Below are 22,590 nucleotides of genomic sequence, written 5' to 3'. Positions count from 1 at the left end.
TTCTTTGTTGCTGCATCAAAGCTAGCATGTAGTCTTGAAATTCATCATTTTATTGCCATAAGAAATTTCATCACTGAGAATCAACGAAAACACTACACAGTATGCATAGATGAAGGACCAGTATACAACACAGAGGTACGGTTTTTACATATATACAGTAGATATAACTTTTATACAACGAAGCGCGTAAGAAAATACGATAGCCTACTGTTTAGATTGTAGGCAAAAATTCTCTTGAATACAATCAAACTACACACACAACAAGTTTTGACTTCGAAAACTGTCTCATTACGCCGCCACCTTTTAGTTGGGGTGTGAGAATAAGTCTCTAATCCAACCAGCTAACCCTCTTATTGAAGCTGCTCAAATATCAGGGAACATTTTCTTCACCTTCCCACCAAAAGCGTCATATATTTGGACAGCTACTCAACGGAAAGCGCTTGCATTGTAAGACGGTTACCATATATGTTTGAACTTGGATCAAGATTTTACTATTTACAAAATTATAACTGAAGTAGAACAGTAGCTTGCTTCACGTAAAAATTATCATATGGGCTAGTTGTACAGAAACAAAGTGTAATGTTTTGACTTGGAAGCAATATTATTGGAGACCACACTGAGCCGTCAAATTTTCAAGATACAGTTGTTCGAAAATTTGATAATAAAATGATGATGTCTATAGGCTATATTTTACACACTCGTTCTTCCTAACTGTCAGCAAAAGGCTAAACGTGTGTAAACTATAGACAACTGTGAACGACGTTACATACGGTAGCACAGCTATAGTAAGTGAGGAGATTATACAATCACTTTGCTGAGGATATAAGAAAATAACACTGCCTTGAAATCGCGGTAAAAATGACGTTTGAGTTTTCCATGAAGTTTTAATCGCATGCTTGTATTTCCTGAGGTAGGCTATGTGCTTATTGATATAATCAACTTGTTGTTGGAATCAAGTTATGGCGATCTTTGTTGAGAACGCTGTGGGTGAGACATACAAGTCAGTTGCTGGATAAGACAACCTTTTCAGCAATATTATAACTATAGACAGCTCTTGCAATGTCACATAACCATGCGTAGGCCTAAGGCAAGTATAAGAAAAGCAACAACTTATATAGTATTACCGTAGTAGGCCTAACGTCAATGAATCAAGAAAAAAAAGAAAATCAATTTTTTTTAAGAAAACCTTAGAATAAAACTGAGGCCTACGTTGTAACAATCCCGCAAAACAAGCAATAAACAAAAATAAGTTATGAGAATCAAAAAGTCATAATTTTACAAGGCATTGAAAAGGTTTGATTAAATAGACTACTTAGACTGAACTTATTGCACATAGACCCGAACGTGGTTGAAAGCAACCGTAAAAGAACGACAATTTCAATATACAAAATGATAAGCTTGAAGAACATGCAAGGCTATATAAAAACAACAAATAAATTGAGTTGTAAAATTGCAAGATAGTCTAAAAAGCACTGAAAAGAATATAATTCATTTTGTACCAAGAAAAATTGTTATCACATAAAAACGATTTGAATAAAATCACAATGAAGCAACAGCCTGTAGGTTATAATAGTCCAATTGCTTACATGTACAGTAACAGATTCAGAAAAAAAAAGGTAGGCTTAAATGGTTGGTTTGGAATCTTTATCCTCGGACTGACAAAGCCTTGATAGGTTATCCCTGGTAGTTTCGCATACTTGTAGAGGCTCTTGACGCAGGGCCGGTTACCGAGATTGGCAGAGTGAAGTTTTCCGATTGTTGAAGTGTTGTTGCCGGGGAATTATTCCATATAGGTGCCGCTGAATGGAGAGCAGTCCTGAAAATGCGTTACTCAAGCGCACACCCAGAGAGTCGAACCAGCGCCGCGTGATCTTGAGCCGGGCGTGTAACCACTGAGCTAACGGGCGGACAAATTAGGCTACATTGGGCGTACCACAGTTTCGTTTCTTAAATAAGCATTGCAAGAGAAGATATTGTAGAATAGATGTATAGGCCTAAAATCAGCTGTAGTTGAAAAGTTTCCCAGCCCAGAACACTTCTGTTTTTGTCACAAAACACTCCATTTTATTTTGCGAAAGAAGCATGTCACGAAATGCTCTAGATGAATACGGCTTAACAGATTTACTGCAGCTTTACAGTTTGCGGTTAAAAAATAAATAGCCTACAGGTAAAAATTACAATTTTTAATCTTATTTACATTAAAAAAAATATATACAAAGCGGCAACCAGTTTAATACGGAAGGTCTGATAGTAATTTCTTTCTCAGGTGGTAAATGCTTAAAAATAATGCTGGTTACATTGAAAAGAGCTTATTGAGGGAGAGAAAGTGTTTTTAACCCCTCTCTGATTGCGGGCTTTCGTTCATAGATATAAACAAAATGTGATCACTGACTGGGCTACATTTTTGGAGAAAATCATTTTGCAGCTATCAAATAATTGATTTTGATCAAAACAAAGTTTTGAAGCTTTTAACGTTTTTGACACGTCCATTGACATAACAGCTTCAAGTTAATCAGCACTTTTTTGAAGCAGTAATTTACTTATCTGGCAACTTTTAGTGCAAGGAATCATATTCCGCTGCCTTTCGCCGTTTACGGTAAACAAAAAATACAATTCCGGCAAATATTACGAAGACAATGAGTCCACCGATGACCGAAACTATCGTAATTTTCTTCGTGCTCCACTTGGTAGCATTGCAATCATCCGCTGTTGAGAATGTCAACAAAATTAATTATGAATAGTACGATAGCAAGGTTTTAAATCAAAGAAAAAAAAAGCAATAACACGGACTAGGCTAATTTAACCCTAAATTAACTTCTGTCTTTTTAAGCATTAAAAGTAGGCTATGTGAGAAAGAATACGATAACTTAAGAATCTGCAGGTTAAACTTCTTGAAACTGTTTGGAGTGTTTCTTGTCTCATTTGTTTTTAAACCTTAAAATCGTTATTTTTGCCCCAGGGTAGCCCATGATCCATAAAAAGCCCGCAACCAGCGTATTTTTTCCCACGAGAAGTTGTGCCATTCTTGCTTTTTAACACCTAAATTACTGCTTAGCAGCCTTCAACGTAGTGAAGAATCAGAAATGAATTGCAATTGAAAAACAATCCGCTGATGAGAGCAAGTGAGTGAAAGAGTTTGTTAAAACTGGTCCAGATCAATAACCTAATAATAGGCTACAGAGTTTGATATTCGCTTCTTTCCTTGTACTTTTGTATTATAAAATAGATCAAGGAGCTGGTAAAAATGACAAACAGCAATCCGCAGAGACAGCCCACCACAATCATTGTTGCTGTGAATCGCTTTTGCTTGTCCGCAGAGCATTTATCAGCTATGAAGAAAGAAGTCACGTGAGATGTTGAGCGCCTGACACTGCAGTAAGTTAGGCAAATAACCGAAGGACCCATTGTGACGTAAAAATTCAACTGCGCATATTTACGCTTTAATTATTTTCATAAAAATGAAGTTAAAGCATAAAAAATATTTGTTGAAAAAGTTCATCAAAATAATAATAAAATCTCATACTAAACAAAGCGTAAAGGTTTTTCGAATTTAGGAAAATTAACCAGAAAAAATGAAAAGACTTTGCGGCAGGGCAAACTACTGTGGGTTTGTTCCACCAATTTCGAAATTTTAATTGTCACGATTTTAATTTTACTATCTCGTGTTTAAACGATAAATTATTTTCAAACTCTGCATAAAATCTAAAATCCATTGTGTTGAGTCAAGCAAAAATTTTATGCCATTATTTACCTGAGCTAAAGTCGCCATTTTTTTCGAGACCAAACGGTTGAACTTGGACGTTTTTGAATTGAACATCCGCCATTGTGTGGTTCAGAGTTGCCGAAGCAGCAGCAGCGCATTTATAGGAATGTGAGTTGTCAGATTCAAAAAGGTTCAAGGTTGAATTGAGCAAGAGGATATTGTTGCTATCTGAGAACAATACACTAGACAAATTAAAACCGGTTTTAAAATAAAGATTTTGTAAAATTCCGTTAAAGGTGTTGGAAAATTTTGTTTTTCATCGACTTTAATTGAACGACTGTTTCTGAAAATTCTATAAAAAGATTTGGCAAGTTTTGTTCCCAATCACAAAGTAACAAACAGTTTCTCACCACTATATGCGTGGTTTGGGAGGTACTTCGAAGGCAAGGTGTAGCCCACAACCACCGCATACATATGATACTTGAACTTGCCACCATTCACATCTGTCTTATTGAACAAGAAAGCAAACGTGATTTGCTCCATCTGTACCCAGAAGTAAGATGACTCGTTTTGGCATGCACCGTCAAAATAGTTGGTTGAGTTTCCGATTTGAAATACCATAGATTTTTGCTGAAATGAGGAATAGCAGGATATGAATTGATAGAACACATTAATCTGAATACTGAAAAGTTTGCGTGTTCATCAGGACAATTATTATCGATTCTAGCACTAGCTGCAACGTCAATCTGATGAAAGTGAAAGTAAAAGCAACAATGTTATTCGTTCTGACGATGTGCATTGTGATGGTGTGCGAAACGACAGTAAAGCAATAAATCAACCTGTTTGTCGTTGCTTTTACTTTCACTTTCATTAGATGAACGTTGCAACTAGTGCTAAAAACAAGAACAAATGAAACTGAAATCGGTTACAATGTATTCTTTTATTGATGCGTAGCCTATATGACATTTGTAAGAGTAGCCTAGACTTATCCCAAACAGCCACGCTCAGTCAACTTTTATATTGTTTGTGTGGGTGTTGTACAAGTATAATATGGAGATTTTGAAATTTTGTTGTGAGTGAATAATAATAAAAGCTAATCAGTTGAAAGCTTTAAACAATTACCTACTTCACACATAGCTTAATCGTAGTAGGCTCTCAAAAGCACAAAGATTGAATTAATAGTAATATTAATTTCTAAATAATAATAGTCTATAGGCAAGTTTGGATGAGCAAACTAGAAAGTCCATATGAAAAGTCGACTTGATCACGCTGAAATCAAGCACTTGATGGAAATAGTTACAAGCGACGAAATGTAGGTTCTTTTTTTACCTTTCCAAGGACAGTTGGGTAAGTGATGTTGAAAGTCGCTGAAAATATGTACTTGGCACAGGCTGTTTTATTCGCAGACACAGTCCATTGTCCGATTGTGGCTTTGGTTGGTAAAGTGTCAGAAAGACATTGAGATACTGCAAAAAATTCAGCAGACACATTATGCATATATGTAAAACCAAAAAAATGTTGTATAAGAATGAAGACACAACCTCCAAATTGAAATTAAGTCGTGTAGGTGCTTCTGATGAGTTGACAGCCTCATCCTTTCCCGTATTAGTAGCCTACCACCTTTTTTTTTTTTTTTTTTTTTTATCATAGACAGATATGAAGATTAGAGAAAGTTTCACTGACGCAGCTTTACCTCACCATCAGATTTTTATTGTTGATTACAGATAGGCCCAAGTTGCGAATTGACAAAGTAACTTTATGTGAAAGAGCATAGGAAGTAAAACACACAACAACAAGTTTGAGGACTATTCAACAGTATCAAAGATAGATGTCGTAAAACTTGCCTGGTGAAAATATTTCGTTTTCAACATCAAATGCCTGCAATTGTTTTCCCATTATGCGTACAATGACGTTGTTTCCTACATCAACGAGAATGTCCGTTTCGTCGGAACAGTTGTAAGATTGTTTCAGCGATGTGCTCAACTCTGTCAGATTACCAATGGAAAATTCGTACGGGTTTGTTATATCTGCAAGTATAGAGTAAACGAAAAGCTGATTACCATCTATGGATGAATTTAACTTAGAAAAATACTCAAACTTTTGGAAAAGTACAAATTTCAATATTTTGCAATCTACCACGATAGGTTACAGCAGTGGTTCTCAACCTTTTGTCTTGGTGGACCAGTTTTGGTGCCTCGAAGCAGTCGCGGACCCTTAAAAAAATTATGTGAAATTTTGGTATGTTGCGTCTCCTAATGGAATCAAATGTTTCATAAGTTTCGAAGCGACACACTTAGAAGAATTAGCTGAACTAGTGACGCACTTATGATGATTGATAACATCGACGAAGTTATGTTATGACCTATATGTTGGCACATAGCATCAAAAATCAGTAATATCTATATGCTGATTCAATGTTTTCTATAAATTTTATCAAAATTTAATAGAATTTTGCGACCGTTACAAAGAAATTCTTTCTTTTTTTGATTTGTAAGTTAATTAATATTTTGCTATAATCACACTCATGGTATTACTGTGAGTGCTGATAGACTGCTGATTAACATTTGCATTTCTAAGTTAAGCATTGATCAACATATTCTACAATCCGCTATCTCAAAAGAATTAAGTTGAACATAGCCAACATAGCGTCAGTAATAGATTTTAACTTATTTAGATGATTTTTTTAGTCAGAAAACCTTTGAAATGTCAAACGACGCTCCAGTGCTGAGCGACCTACAGTTTGAGAATCACTGTATAGCCTACTGCACAAATAAAGCAACCAGTTGTTAGATTTCATAATTAATCAATGATGCTGCAAACTCAGAAACTTTTACGGACCTCCAGTTGAGAACCACCGAGCTATAATCTAGTAGGCCCCACATTATTAAACGCTCTGCAAAGAGTTTGTTATAGTTGGCTCACAAAAACATTACAGATGAAGTAGCTGTGCCCAGTGCCAACGTTTTGATTGTCTGTGTCTTTTTAGAATTCTCTTCTTTGCACTTTTACGTAATCAAGGCTTAAGCATCGATCTTGAGATCACAACTAGGCTACAAGTAAGACAAAGCGTTGCTCAGATAAAACGCTCTTCCACCACAACCAGTCACTGTCAATATGTTTACAATCGCAAGCTTTTTTGCTGATTAAATGAGACCAGACTAAAGTCTCAATCAAAGCAAGCCAGTTTTCGGAACATTTGATTTTGTCACCGAAACTTTTTGACAAGGATTCATACTATGAACCCCTGCTTTTTGACTATGAATATTACTGGATCTTGCAGTCATTACCAGTATGACGAATGTTCAGGACTTTTTATCCCAGTGATCGCTGTCACTCAATATAGTTTCATGAGCTGGAAACTATTTTAGATTCCACAGAAGAAATTGTTGAATGCATTGAATCGTCAACTCGCCTGAACTTGAGTATTAGGCTTTTAGTGGAAAATTTAAACACTAGATGAAATCTTTCAACTGCAGCAGCCTACTCTAAACTGCTTTAATTTGAAAACAGATGTTTTACCACGAATTTAGCCTACTGTAGGTTTGCAAATATCATAGTTTGGAAAAATTTAACTGAGTTGTAAATATGACACAAAAATGTTTTACTTACTGTTGTCATGATTAGGATAAGAACTTGTGATGTTATACTTGACGTGAACCATGCTGAGATATGTTTTGTTGTTACTACGGGAGAAAGTCAAAGTTACGGTTTGCGTGTCATGCTTGTTGTAAAAAGTAACCATAGAAGTGTTGCCCTTCGAACAACTCCCAGTAACTTCGGTTTCATTGGGATTCATGTTGAAGCCAATATTTGCCTAAAATTTAATAACATCCAATTGCAATCAATAATACAGTAGTCGGCTGCCAAACATTGTTTCACCCCGTTTTCATGTTGAAAATATCTCTTCGTGCCTTCCAGGACAAAAATAAAATGTTTAAAATTGGTTTTAGTGTGTCCAGATTAAACATAACACAGAATAGCGTTAAATAAATAACTAGTTGACATGGATTGAGAAACTGATGCTTTTTTAGCGTTATGTAAAAACTATACTTTTAAAGCCAAGTCAGATTTAAATTATAAAATTCGAATCTTTTGAAGTAGTGCAAAAATGCAAACTTACGTGATACAAAGGAACTTTTATTGGTTAGGAACCAAGCAGACATGTTAATCAACGTTTTATGGTAAACTAGGCTACTTGTTCAGGAAACTATTGACCAGCCATTTGGCTACTACCAAGAAAAAACGAACAGTAGGCTACTTACCAATCCTGGTTTGGTAGTGTTGTAGTCCATACGTATTTGGACGCCAATGACAGCAAGAAGGCAGACGGTTTTGTTATCCCCTGCGTCCCTCACTAAAATCTTAGCTGCAAGATGCACAAAATGATTGCTATGATGACTGTGTATTTTTTTTTAAATTGAGTAAACTTTAATTGCTTTTACGTGAGTTTTCACAGTTGGAAGCATTAGCCTACACATGGATATAAATTAAAGTTGTTTACAAAATTATTCTAAATTGTTTAGCCTATATAGTTCATTGAGCTAGATATACTGCAGCAATGCAACCGACACCTCAGTTGGTAGCGTCCGAGTTTTGCACGAAGAAGTCACAAGCTCAAGCATCGTTGGTTGAACTATCGAGGTGTGCGCTTGAGCAAAACGTTTTAATTTTCAAGGTTCTCCATTTAGCGGCACCTAGTGGGTGGAATAAACTAATCAACATTTTAACAAGCGGAAACTTGGCTTTGTTAATATCGGTGACTAGGCTGACGTCAGTAGCTCAAAAGCCTTTACAAGAATAGGCTAAAAGATTGCTAGAATTAAGCTGTCAAAGAAACGTGATCAATTCGAAGACAGAGATTTCCACAGCCAATCATATCTAGGATGAAGTTTCTCTTTCACTTGCTGCAGTTTGGCTAGCTTACTTTGAGAAAGCATTGCACTGCTAAGACATGTTCGGTCACAGAAAATAACAATTTTAACTTTTTTTTGAAATGAAAAGTAAATTTCGTTTATTTTGTCAATCACCTCCTGGATTTAAATTACAGGATGTTTGTCTTGCACATTCCTTTTTCATAAAGTGGAATGGAATTGACGTCAGCTAATCAGACTCAGCCGTCCAAATCCAGCACAAGAGTAGCCTACTATTTTCACATTTTTTAATCTGCATAATCTGGTAAAATTTACAAATAAAACTTACACACTACTGGATCAGAGGGAATGTGAGGTTGAGGTGTCACTGCAAAATAAAGTGCACAGTTCGGCAAGATGGATTATTATAGATTAACTTATTTAATAAATAGCATTCAAACCGAGCTAATGCTATTCAAATGAAAGCCAAGTTATGCATTCAACCTCCATTTTTCGTGGGATTGAAATTATAGAAAAAAGCAAAGTTTAATTTACTTGCTCTTCATCAGCCAAGCTCATCCAACCTTAATTCGCTTTTTACTTTGTCGTCGTCGTCGTGTGAGCCTCTGGGGCCGAGGGTTTATCCTTTTATATACCCACCTAAATTCACGATGGTCCCCCACTACACTGAAAGGCCACTAGAGAGCAGCCAGTCTTTGGTTTCATCATCCAAGACGCGCAGACCTTCCACTCCGTTAGGTGGCTTGAAGATGGTACAGTCATTGAGAATATGGTATGCGGTTCGTTCCGCGGCACCACATTCACAGAAGGAATTCCTCATTGGTGCATGGCTGAGCGGAAAACCCCGACGCCCGTACGAAGACGGTTGAGGTACACCTATGCCTGTCTTTGTAGTGTCAGGTCGATGGGGCGTGTGTGGGCGTCGGAGATGAACGAGTTGAGTTTGCTGGTACTTGACTTCCATTCAGATTTCCGTTTATGGTCCGCCCAAGTAGCCGCAGAGATGTCTTGTTCATCAGCTTCGCTGATCAGAAGTTGAGCGGCTGGCACGAATGGGTGTCTTGATTTCAGTCGACGGGGTGCTCGTTTGGGGGAGCAGAGGTCTTGTGGTGGAGAAGATGGTTAGCAGGGATGGATCCAGCCTCTAATTTTTGGGGGGGTGCTGCTGAAGTCTATTTTCATTGAAGGAGGTCCATCAGTGTGGCACTGTCAAAATGTGTTTCTGTTGTATTTGACATACTGATAAGCATTCATGTTGTTAATACATATGTTTTTGTTTAATATTAATAAAGACCTGAAAACGGAGAAAGTGTGCATGAAAAATCAAGTCTTAAAAACAAGCATGAATAAAAAACACTTATAGTATAACAAAATTCAAGAACGTGATGAAATTTTAGGAAATATTCTAAAGTTTAAAAACATGAGCAGTACAAAACACATGATTATTTCCATTGGTACACATTCCATAATCTACGCAGCATCAATTCGTTACATGCTGATATAAAATGCTATGATCTATCAAAATATAAAGTAATACTAGTAAAGTATATCTTAATACCATTAGTTTATTAAAATAATAGCAGTTTGAAAATTTTTTTGGGGGGTGCGTTGTTAGGCTCCTGCGCCCGTCGTCAGAGAGACAGTATGGCTTTTTCGCAACAAAGCTCAATAGGTTGGATACCAGCGAGAATGGGGAGATTGTCTAATGGTGCGGAACGCAGGCATTCGGTCACTGTGCGCAGTACGCTGTTTATGGCAGTGTCGATGTTATGGCAGTGTCGATGTTATGGCAGTGAGCGCTGCAGCACCAAACAGGTGCACAGTACTCTGCTGAAGAGTAGACAAAGGCTAAGGCTGCTTTACGCAAAGTGTCAGCCTTCGACCTCCAGGCGCTTGAGTAGCGCAGCTCGGGTTACCAGTTTCTTGCGCAGTGACACCAAATGGTGGCGCGGTATGTGAGCGATCTGTCTAGTGTTACCCCAAGATACATTGGTTCGGGGCAGGACAGAGGCTTTCCATTACTTCGGACATGTATTTCACTATCAGCTTCTCGATTGTGTAGGTGGAAAGCAGCTGCTGCCATCGTTTTGGTTTCGCTGAGTTTCAATCGCCATTTCCGGAGATATGCTGAGAGAGTTTTCATGTCTCAAGGTGTTGTTTAGGTTTTCCCACGATTTTTTGGAGTGGAGAATTGCCAGGTCGTCCACATAAGCGTATTTTGCAGAGACCGTTGTTGGAAGGTCATGGGTGTAGATGTTGAAAAGAAGTGGAGCCAGGACCAGACTTGGACAACTAGATAATTCAAGTTGCCTAATTCGATGAATTAGAGCAAAACGTTAGTAATTCTAATTCTAATCTAATTTGGTAAAAACTTGTTTACATTGATTTCAATCGGCTTTTTTGAAGTTCCATCGCTTCACCGGTGAAATCGGGACAAGAGCCACACGTTTTAGGACGATGATGAGGGACGGCCAGTGTTGGGATCGCGGGAAATTGCAAGCACACGTCTGTCTGAAAGAGAGCTGTGGACATTCGCGGAGGTCAAGTCAGAGTTTTTCCCTGTTCCCCAGCGACCGAAATGGAAACTGGCGTTTTTTTTTAGGATGAATAGGAGGGCAAGATGGTCTGCAGAGGCCCAGTCAGCCAATTCTCCGTCGCTGCTTATGTTGTTGTAACCCCAGTCAGTGTGCTGGCAGTGGAAATCGCCAGCGTAAAGACTGGGGGAAGAGAAGTTTTTTACTTGATGTCATCGTTATTTTACGATCAGATCTCACGGTTGCTCCCAACTTTTCCTAACTGCTTACAAAAGAGGAACCAATCAGCCAATTTTTTTATGTCTGATTTGATCCGAGTTGGAATCAAACTCCAGGTATTCAGAAACAATAGCGAAAATTCTATGGTTGGCCTTTTAAAATTAAAATTATTAAAAGTATTAAAATTCAAGTTGAATTGCAAGCTTGTGCTGACAATGACATAATTTGATATGAAAGCATATAATACAAACACAGTAGGCCTAAAAATAACGTTTCTTACCCGGGACTGTTGTTTTTGGAGCAACTGTGCTAACTTCAGCGGGACAAAGGTTTGCTGCGACAAAAATGAATAAACGTTATTTAAACGTATTGTTATGTCCACGTCACATAAACAACACGATAAAAATGACACAACATAAAAGCACTGTTTGTCATATTCATCAAACTGCTGCATTTCGGCAAGAAACTTCATGTCCATCTTTAACTAATCAACCGACCGATATGCTATTACCTATTACACATCTTGCTAAAGTACATCCACGTGGCATTGATTGATACATCTGCTGGACTGCGAGCTAACAACAGACGCTGACCATGTGCAACACCTTGCATTACACAGCAGCAAAGCAGAATATTTCCAAATGTGTTGGTTTATACCTTCACTGAAATTTCCAGAATTATTGAGAGAAAACGCTTCCCATCGTGCTTGCTCAAAGTCAACCACCATAGAGTTCTGCGTTTCATTTCCTACATTACTGGTTTGAAGTAAGTCGCATTGGTAAGAGTATCCTACTGGTGTTGGAAACAGCGATAGGTCAGAACCAGACGTAACCTTCACCAGTGTTCCATAGGCTGAAAGGCAAACTCATTGTTAGTGAGCCAATGGCTGAACAGCCTTACAAAAAGTGACCAGCACAACATGGATTGAAACGTATGTCGATGTCGATGGAATATAAAAATGGTTGTCTTCGCAATAAAACTTAAAAATTGCTGTTTCAACTATTAGTGAGTTAGCGTTAAAGTGCGTCACTACTTTAAAAGATTAAGCGTACACGAAGTTTGAAAGACAAATCTTCAAACCGCAAAAGATAAATGAGGTTGCTTTGTTCAACTTCAATAAATCTTCAGGAGAAAAGCAAATTTGCTTCCATATAAGCATATTATTATTAACAGTAAAGTTATTACATAGAATAGAATCATTCCTACAAATTTAGTCGGCACAATACTGCGCCAAAAACGTTCGAATTTGTTTTGTTAGTTTCGATATTGTTTGAATGATGTTATTTAATCTAAATTACTTTGCTGTCAATCATGGCTACTTCAAGTTACGGCCTGATTTGTCATAAATTGCGGATTTCGATTACCACTACTGCTACTGCAATACTGCATGACTGAAATTTTCTAAGATTTTCTTACTTTTGCTGACTCGTAATGATATAATAGCTTTTTGTTACCTTGGGGAAGCAGGACTGTGCAAATACAATTGAAAACTAAATGTAAAAATACATAAAATAAAACCACTTAGGTTTCGCCCGACTTCAGGCTATTTCTTTTAAATCAAGTTTCTGATCATAAAAAAATAATATTGGGTCTGATAAACACTTATGATAAATTTAGTTTAGTTTATTGCATGCAATTGGTATTTCGTTTACGAGTCTGGCTTTAAAATAAAGAAAAAAGATCATATTTACTTTTATGATTTTGAAAGTATCGATGATCCGACATGTAGGAAAACATGATTTCATTCATCACATAATCTTGTTCATCTGCCGCGAAGAAGCGAGACTTTGGAACTATCTTGTAAGCGAGGGTGAGGTTCAACATTTTTGTATTTTCAATGTCCAATACAATCCTGGTTGTGTTGTTTGTGCATTCACTATCCACAACACTCACATTGTTTCCTTCCACTGGTATTGTGACGTATTGGATCTGAATGCAAAGACAACAATACAATGTAGTCACGAGTGAAATCTTTCAAGTTATCAGCTCAAGGCTGAGCATTCACTGTCCCAGTCACTAAATCTGTATTTTTTACACTGATTCAATCTTTGCAATCGTTGAAACAATGTGCAAGAGACTGATCTGGTCGCTAGGATTGCTACATAATCATTTGTTCTTCGCTTATCGGTGTAGGATTGTAAGTACACGCAAGACATGAAACTTCTAACCATGCAACTTGTTCAACAGTCAGTTGCAGAAAGCATGATCACTCCAAACAGTTGCTAACTCATTATTGGCAGTAACAGGTTTAGGGGGACCACTTCATTTACTCCCTCCAAATTGAAAAAATATGCAATTTTTCTCTGCATGAATACCGGTTTAAAAGTTTCTGTCTATTCGAACTGTGTCTACCATCTCATGATTCAATAAACCGCTTAATATATAAATATACAATTTTGTCTGGTTTATGCAAAGTATAGGCCTAATAACAAAATTTTCTGTCGTGGTTGTAATTGAAACAAAATATCGATCAGAATTGTATCTCAAAAGAAAATGTGAATAGTAACCTCTAAACGTCTCATAAGATTTGATAAACTTTATTAGCCAACTTATATTTAAGAAAAATTCTTTTACAAATAGTCAAATTAAGAAAATTGAAATATTTTGGACACACAATAAAGCAAAACTCGGTATAAAGATCATTAATAGATGGGAAGATAAATGGTAAAAGAAACGAAGGCTTAACTGGAATGGTTTGGACAACAAACATCTTTAATTGGACGGAATTGAAAAAATTATGAAAATGCAGCACAAACAGCTCATGGTCGACAATAATGGCGCAATATATCTAACCCTCAATACGATGAAGGAATATAGGCCTAGTGATGATGATACCTATAATATACAGCAAAACATTACAGCAAAGCTTACGCATCACATCGTTTGATTGTGTTCTTCCCTTTGCAGTTGTTTCTATCAGTAACAAATATTAATATATGAGTTTAACATTTTAGAAATTTATTGTTTGTGCGTCACAAAATCGGACTTTTTTTAAAGCTTTGCAAGAAAAAGGCTTGAGAACCACTGTCTACCTGTACACCTTATCTTATTCATATCGAGCTAAACCGACCTTATCCATAATGTCCAAGTAGGCTACTTGCAGAGTGAAATTCGATTTTATTCTGGCACAAGTTCTGTTTTTGTTTTTGATTATCCAATCTCCTTGCGTCGAAGGTGGTGTCGCTCGGTCGCGGAAGCATTCGTCTGAAAGGGTGAAAACAATCTTTTTTATTTTTGCTTTGATATGCGCTACGATTGATGTTGAGCCTCTCGATGCAATTAGATCTGTAATCCAAGTTTTGAAATTAAAAAAAAGAGTTGTTTTATAAGTTAAGTTGCGTTTGAATTATTGTAAAATGTAGAAATTTCAGATAAATAAACATGCATTTCAACATACCGAAGTGTTATCATCACTTTTTCTTTTTTGAATTATTTTTGCCAAGTTCATTAGCCTACTTCAGTCTATAAAATATAACGTATGAAAACAAGGATGTTTAACAAATCTTACTTCTGACGTTTGAAAACTTTCCATTTACTGGAAATGATTCCAGATCTGATACGTTATAAATGCGTAAAAAGATGTTGGATATACTGGAAGCACTTTCGTTGCCGGATACTCTCACTTGTGTTTCCATGGAACAATAATATGTTTGATTGATGGAGCTTGGCATGAGAACTATTTTGGGGTTACTGTATGCCTCCACCGTCGTATTTAACGCTAATGAAAACAACGATAACGCAATAAACAGAATTCAAATTCTGAGAAGAATGGGTAAGGGGGAGAGCAATGTGTGGGTTGAAAAGGAGGGGAAGAACAATACTGAAGAATTGATGGATAAGCTAAAGATGATGACCACAGATCGACCAACTTGCAAAGACAAATGGAGTAAGACGGTATAAGCATGTGCCAAGGAGAGAAAAAGGAAAGGCATGTGGTTTAAAGTGGATGGGAAGAGGAAATAAGGACACCGGAACAGAACATGGAAGGAACGAGGAAGACAAAGTCAGACTAAACAAGAAAGATAGGATGGACACAATTTGATAGAAAACAGAGGTAAAAACAATTGCTGCAATGAATGAATCGGCCACTCTCCACTTGTCGGACAAAACCGAATATGGATGATAATGACGAAATCACCGTTAAAAAAGCACAAAAAAAAAGCTAGTATTAAAAAGCCATGATAATAATTCAGAAAATATAAATGTGATTTTTCCAAACTACAGTACCATTTGTTTAGTTTTTTTCGAAACTATAGTTATCTATTAATTCTATTTTCTCAGGCAAAAAGTAAATCTCACAAAAAATTCACCATTCATTTACTTCTTTAGATATAGAAATAATTTTTCCTCTCCTTTTGATATCTACTTAGACATAACATTGTGAAGAGTTTTGTTGACAACAGAATTTGTTGGTCTGAAGAAATCCAACACAGAGATGCCTACAAACGTGTCAGAAAAATTAGCACATTTATAAACTACACAAGGATAGGCAAACGAGACTCTGGAATTTTAGTCTTTTACACTTTTACGTCAGCCAGAAGTCGAAATTCTTTTTAGGAGCAAAAAAGTGTTTTCGGTCTGAAACTAAAAAATAAGTTCAACCTCTGGCCCGAGATGTTCAAACGTAAAAGTAGAAAAACTGCTTTTGCTCCATTTTCTTACTTGTAGCGTTTACGAATGTTCCATTGTTCACTTGGAAAGTGATCTTGACACCGGTCAAAGCATATTGCGTCATGTTATCGCGTTTGGAGAAAGTAAGAAGAACGGATTGATTTCTTGACGTCTTGTCACCCCAACTTCCAATTGTCACGTTCATTGAATCTTTGCTACAATTTGTTGAAGACACTGTATCCGTGGCATTGTTGAAATCAAACCAAACCTGTGACAAAACCATTTAATTTGATAGTATCAAACCAAAATCTTTAAAGCCTTGTACATAAAACGTTACAATCCACCTTTGAACAGACAATTGTATGCTTGCGGCTCATCTTTCTTGCTCTCTGTATTTTATAATTAGTCTTTTCACATCTTGCCTTTCTACCACATCATGTGATCTGTTCAACACTTTTTGATGCAGTTACATTTGATTCTCGTAAAGCCTATATGGTTGAGTTTGAGCTAGTCAGAAGTAGGCTACTGTGCAGTTTTTATTTTCCTGTTTATAGTTATAATAGCCATTGTATTTTATTCAGATGGAGCTAAATTGTAGCTTATATATGTTATTCCTGAAGAGGACATCTTGTGATGTCGAAAACGTTCGATATTTAATTTGTTGCGTAGTTTTATGTTTCTGTAAGTGTAATAAACTTGATAACGTTGCTCGGCTTCGTATGCCTATGGTTCAACAAGACAAACTCTCTACCGAAGCTCAATCTTGGATTTATTTACAAAGGTTTATCATGGATATTCTAAGATTACAAGTTGATTTGTCAGATTTCCCGGACGTTGCTAACAATTTGATTAAGATTTTTTTTATTAGTCACCTCTTGGGTCGCTTCAAGAAGATAATTTGCTGCAGTTAGGTCCTCAGTAAGCTTACTCAAAAGAGAATTATTACTGCATTCTACAACTCAGTATCACTATCAAGAAATCAAAAATATTTACGAGGTAGGCCTATTTAATAAACTCTAAAAGTAAAGTACGTTCTGCAACAGCTCTTTTTTCTGCCGTCATTTTAACTAGAAATGACTTTATCAATTTCGTTGGTCCTTCACCTGGGTGGTTTCTTTGTCTCCTTTTTTGAGGTAAGAGGCTCGAAACTGGAATCCAGCAACGGCCAGAAAACAGGTTCGATTCCCATCCAATGCTTTCCATAAGTCTGAAAAAAAGAAAGTAATTTGAAATACAGAATAAAAAAAAGTTTTCCTTTGTCTGAACAAAGATCCCCATGCATGAAAAGAAGTTTCAAACCTTCAGAACAAACCCTCAAATATTCATTGATAAAAAGAAACTGTTTTTTTCTGACGCTAAACTGGTTCTTCGTTAGCTGTGACGTATTCCATTACTTAAGCTAATTTTCAAATTCGTAGTGTTATTATTTTGTGAATTTCTATGGCTAACAACGTTGAACAGTAACTTATAAAATATAAACATAAAGTCTAATAGGCCTATAATAAGTCTAAATATAAAGTCTAAATACATAGTTTAATATAAAGTCTAATCAACATTCAACAAGCCACGTACAGGTTTCCGGAATGATCGGGTTGGGTTGGGGAGTGGTAACTAAAACAAAAACAGATGTTGTAAAGAATTCCGAACATTTTTTTTAATGATGTCAACAGTTATTTTACAGTTGGAGCAAAGTACTTGGAACATTTGTCAAACTTAACAGAAGTATAAACAGACATAACTAAGCAACAACACTACATTTAACATTATAAAAACAAAAAACTACAAGCGAACGTTTTCTGTTGTTGTTTTTTGTTTTTATAATGTTAAATGTAGTGTTGCTGCTTAGTTATGTCTGTTTATGGTTTAAAAGAGTTACCTCTCTACCCAAATTGTATTAACAGAAGTAACCTAATAGTCAAAAATGTGGAAGCATATATGGTTTAACAAATATTTTTATAAGTTTAGTTCTCATAATTTTTGATGTAGACCTACACAGTAATTGCCTTTGTTTTTGTATTATCCGTCATTTTTAAGGAGGCTAAATACTATGAAAAATGTCTCCATTGTTTTTATATGTATTTTAGCCATCCTTCTTTTTGTCAACATTTTGAAACCTTTCAATCTCTTAATCTTCTTTTTTTCAACATTAAAGAATCCAATCTCTAATACTTCAGGGCATTACATGACATAGTCTTCACCATCTCCTATTCTAATCACTCTAGGTGCGTTTTATTAAAACAAATCATCAGTTTACGGAATAGCCTGCCATCTCCTCACTGCTGGCAATTCTTGTCTTCATTTCATTTTTACTCCAAGCACCTTCAGATATACTGCAGAAACGTCATAAATACTTAAACTGCAAGACTTGTTCGATTATGCTTTTATTGATAAATAATTCTTCTACAGTATTTTCTTTAGATAATCTTCATCACTTTAGTTAAATACAAGACTTAATAATGATCGAAGTAAAAAAACAAAAAAGTAACCTACACATCCAAACAATACAGAATGAGACAACACATTTAACTTTTGTACCTGGAGGCATTGGTGTTGTTTTCATCTCTTCACAGTCTGAGGCTGAAATCAAATATTTGTACGGTTGCATTTCTCGATATTATACTGCAATAACTATTTTATCTGTAAAGTTACAATCTTTGAAAGCCTGTTTTAAGTTCATTGAGCTATACAGTGATTGCTAAACAGAAGCAGGGCCGGCTTTATTTAATTTATTGTTGTTCGACTTTGCATTATAATTTTTAATGAAAGCTAAATTGAACTTGTTGCATCACAGTTTTGCATTATTTCGAATATTATTTCAATAAACTTGAATTGCTAGTTCTTATTTGGGTAATTTTACAAAAATTGTATTTTAAAATAAAGCAATAAGCTAAGTTATGCCAGCAGTGCTGTACAATCAGTACCATTGTGAAATCCTTTGCTTTTTAAGTTTCCAAAAGCTTCCCACTGGGTGTCGCTCAACATTACAGACATATTCGATGTCACTGGTAATATTTCGTCCACCATGCACATATAAGACATCCCTTCTGGGGTGGAATGGGCATTGAGGGATGTGTTTGAAATCGGTATTAGTTTAGTTGAATCTAAAAGGAAACAAACAAAAGATAAAGTAGTTTGCGAAAAGGTAGTTAGTAAAAAAAATAGGGAGTAAAGTGATTACAAACTTTTACTTTGCTCTTGACAATAAAACCAGAGAAACGTGAATTCTAATTGGCATCATAAAAAAAACGATTCAACAATTTAATGGATTAAATTTTATGTTTATAAAAGCTTCTGCAGCCCAAGTGAATGAAACTAAGTTTAACCGATAGATCGCGTCAAAATGAGTGATCCTTACATGGAGCATTTGGGAAAAAGCGATTGCTTGAGTTATACGTCAGCGTCACTGTGGCAAGTAGATAACTCTTCGCAGCCTTTGCTTTGGCAGGAACGAGATCGTATTCTAGATATAACTGAACGCCATCACCATCCAACGATATGGTCCCTTTTATCTTTTTCTTGCCACAATTGGCGCTTGAAACAGTGGCGTTTGGAGGTATAGGAATTGTAGTCTTTATTGTCTGTCAAAAGATTAAAAAAAAATCAGAGCTTATTTCATGACAGCACTGAAGTCGTTCCATTCTTTAAAACCTACTTCAAGCAAGATTTTTCTAGGTAAATTGCATTTATGATAAAAACGTATTACAACGCTTCAGTAAATCACGTTTTAAAAAATCTTGTTTGTCGAGATATATGTACTAAAGAAAAAGGTGCATATGCTGTATATACATAATAGTGACAATGAAAATATATACTGTCATAATAGCTGATCAATTGGGTTTCCAGATCAAGTTTTATTCAGGGGCACGCTTTGACTATGACACAATATAGCCTGGTTCTAGCACTATCAAACGCAAAAAATTATTCATCTTAAGTAAATTTCTCAGCTTAATTAAATTAGTAGGCAATTATTCCAATAACCTAATTGATTTCTTCTTGTTAGTTAGGAGTATCACAATCAGGATTTCTTAAAAAACAACAGGTTTGGATTTTCAAGACATCATGAATTCCACTTCCAGTGACATTCTCAAGAAAAAACAAAACTTGCCTTTCCTGAGATTTGAGCATAAACAACCTCAACAGAAACTTTTGCAGAAATTCGTGCACAAACAGTTTTCCCCTTAATAAACTCCAACGTTTCGTTGTGTGCTTGATGAGATCGATCGCCAAAGCATTTGGCAGCTGTCATATTGAAGTGAACGTTTATTCCAATGTAAGTTTTAAGATACGTAGGATGCAAAATGCTTATTATTAAATAAAAAATAAACTCACAACCAGAAAATCAAGCTATTTACAGTAGAAAGAGGCGTACGCCCTTGGGGGTAGGAGTGAGGGTTAAAACCGACGCTGTCAATTACGATTTAATATGTAGAATTTTTAATTTCTCTAAAGAAACTTTGTATGGTTCATCAAACAATCAATGCAAATGAGACCAACGATGTTAAAACCCTAGCAAGATATTTTATTTATGTCATGATAAGTTGATATTGTGAATTTGAATTCTATAAACCTTGTGTCTGATGCAAACAAGTAAGTAAAACCTGTGGAAAAGTTGGTGCTGTTTGAGAAAGCTTCCAATTGCAGACCGCTCATGCTCAGCCAAGCAGCTGTGAGAGTGTCATTGGGACTCAGCTGGAGTTCCGTATCCAACAAACACTGGTAAGAGTTATTCAACTTCGTAAGAAAAACGCCGTTGACATGTTCCATTTTTGCTGATACGGTTTTGTTTGTATCTGTGCAACAAAATAGAATTTTTTTCTACCTGGTCCTTTGATATAGTAAATAATAAAATATTTTCTCAAAGCCCTTTTATGGAGGGAGGAGAATGAAATTTCATTATCATGTGGCTAGAATAAACTGTAACAATAGTAGACTATAGGCTAGGCTTATGCTATGGCGGTAATAAAAAACCCACCATATCAAACGAATACGGGATGTTTTTTCAAGGTTCTGGGCGTCTAAAATCATCTCCGGTCAAAAGCATCCCCTGGGTCCCTTGTCAACACTTCTACTGACATGCGAATCATGGGAAATGGGTGCACGTGCAATACACTTGTGTGCATGACGTATGTGGCCGACTCGTCACATTGGGGTGTTTCAACAATCGGAAAATTTAAATGAGAATTGAAGTGTGACATTGCTCTTGTCACCAACCGTATATCGCCAACATGTAGAATTTACTGAGAGCCACTGAGTCCGGTTTTCTTTGTATTACCACAATCATTTTCACCCTTCACCAAAAATTCTTAAAACGGCAGGCCATCTACTAGCTATGCAATGTGTGAAAAAGTGAAGAAATGTGTACAACGAGAAAGTAGCATGTTGTATACTATAGCATGCATTGCTCTAAGCTAATCACAAAGTATGTCAACATTGTTCTTGTATGGGCGACTACAAGGTAACAAATGACGTACTTGTTGCATTAGGAAACGTTGTGTTGTCCATCACAAATTTTACAGTGAGAGCATTCATCCAATAGTTTTTCCCGTCGTTCATGTACATCATATTCAACGAATGCATATTCTTTTTGTCGGTGATTGTGACATTGATGAAAGTGGAATTAGTAGACGCAGAAGAAATGTCACATTCTTCTTTCTTAAAGGAAATAGATACCTAAAAAGTAACAAAAGTTACATAATAATTACGGAAAGCGATCGATTTTGTAAATTGTAGGTAAATGGGCACAAAACGGAGAGAGTTTAATTAACCCAAAGAGAACAAAATGTTCTCAATAGCAAATTGGGTCTTGTACAAATGTACAGTAGGTTACATGATGTTGCGATCTTACTCAAACTACAACAACGATTGATAAATAGTAGCCTACAGTCACTGGCTTACCACAACCGTTTGACCAGCGCTCGAGTAGTTAAAAGCAAAACTTAGCAACACCAACTACTGTATCTTTAACCGGGTTGCTTACAAATAAGATTTGTTTGCTTTTGCATTCCCATTAATCAAGAATTGCATTTTTTCAAGCACACAAAAAGTGATCACGATCTTGATCTGTAGGATCACATGCAGTATTCTTGGTGGTTTTGCCCATCTCTGACTGTACTTAGTCAATTGTTATTTAATTGCATACTGCCATCTTCACATTGTTTTCCCTCCTTTGTTTTCTCTTAGTTACAGACTATGCCACTAATTGCAATACACGGCAGGAAACGTTTTTCATAGCAAAAGCAGTAATTTTTAAACAACCATACCTGAGATTTAGATCCATTGCTCATAGTGTACGTCGTATACAGTTGAAAAGTTGTGTTTGCAAGAAAAACCACGTTGTTTGAGGTTCCATTTTTTACAGTCCACAGTTCTAATTGCAATGCAGCATTAATTTTAATACGGCATTCACAACCCACTCAGTCATTCAATCAGTCCTTTTATATATTAGTTGATGTTCTGGATATTTTATTGAGTATAGGCTAATTTTATGCTTCAGCTGGATCCAGTCTAACGCTGGTTAGCATTTCAGTAATTCTGCCTGCTCCTTTAGGCCTAATAAATAGCCTACCGGTAGGCCAAGTAGATTTACATGTAAATTCAGTTCAGGAGGCCATAACCCTAAGAAAGGCCGTAGGCATTTGTCTCTAAAGTTGTG

At 36.2% G+C, this 22,590-nt stretch overlaps 1 protein-coding gene across 1 annotated transcript; it reads right to left on the bottom strand.

The window, feature by feature from the left end:
* Positions 1–34: 34 nt before the first annotated feature.
* On the bottom strand, positions 35–22,286 carry LOC145788523 (uncharacterized). The gene is made up of 23 exons (XM_082600285.1): positions 22,199–22,286; positions 21,410–21,608; positions 20,537–20,728; positions 20,044–20,177; positions 19,294–19,516; positions 18,860–19,039; positions 18,474–18,515; positions 17,511–17,549; positions 17,042–17,145; positions 15,990–16,206; positions 14,836–15,045; positions 14,398–14,531; positions 13,019–13,256; positions 11,985–12,179; positions 11,608–11,661; positions 8,903–8,941; positions 7,966–8,069; positions 7,313–7,517; positions 5,548–5,730; positions 5,033–5,169; positions 4,114–4,333; positions 3,752–3,931; positions 35–2,706 (listed from the first exon to the last, which is right to left on the bottom strand). The coding sequence occupies exons 1-23, from the start codon at positions 22,220–22,222 to the stop codon at positions 2,555–2,557; spliced, it is 3,405 nt and encodes a 1,134-aa protein (XP_082456411.1). The 5' UTR covers positions 22,223–22,286; the 3' UTR covers positions 35–2,554.
* Between the last annotated feature and the right edge of the window lie 304 nt (positions 22,287–22,590).

Source organism: Aplidium turbinatum, chromosome 2 (genome assembly GCF_918807975.1).
Source record: "Aplidium turbinatum chromosome 2, kaAplTurb1.1, whole genome shotgun sequence".
In the NCBI taxonomy this organism is placed as follows: Eukaryota; Metazoa; Chordata; class Ascidiacea; order Aplousobranchia; family Polyclinidae; genus Aplidium; species Aplidium turbinatum.
Note: the sequence above shows the minus strand (reverse complement) of the source record. Positions and strands in the feature narration are given on the sequence as shown.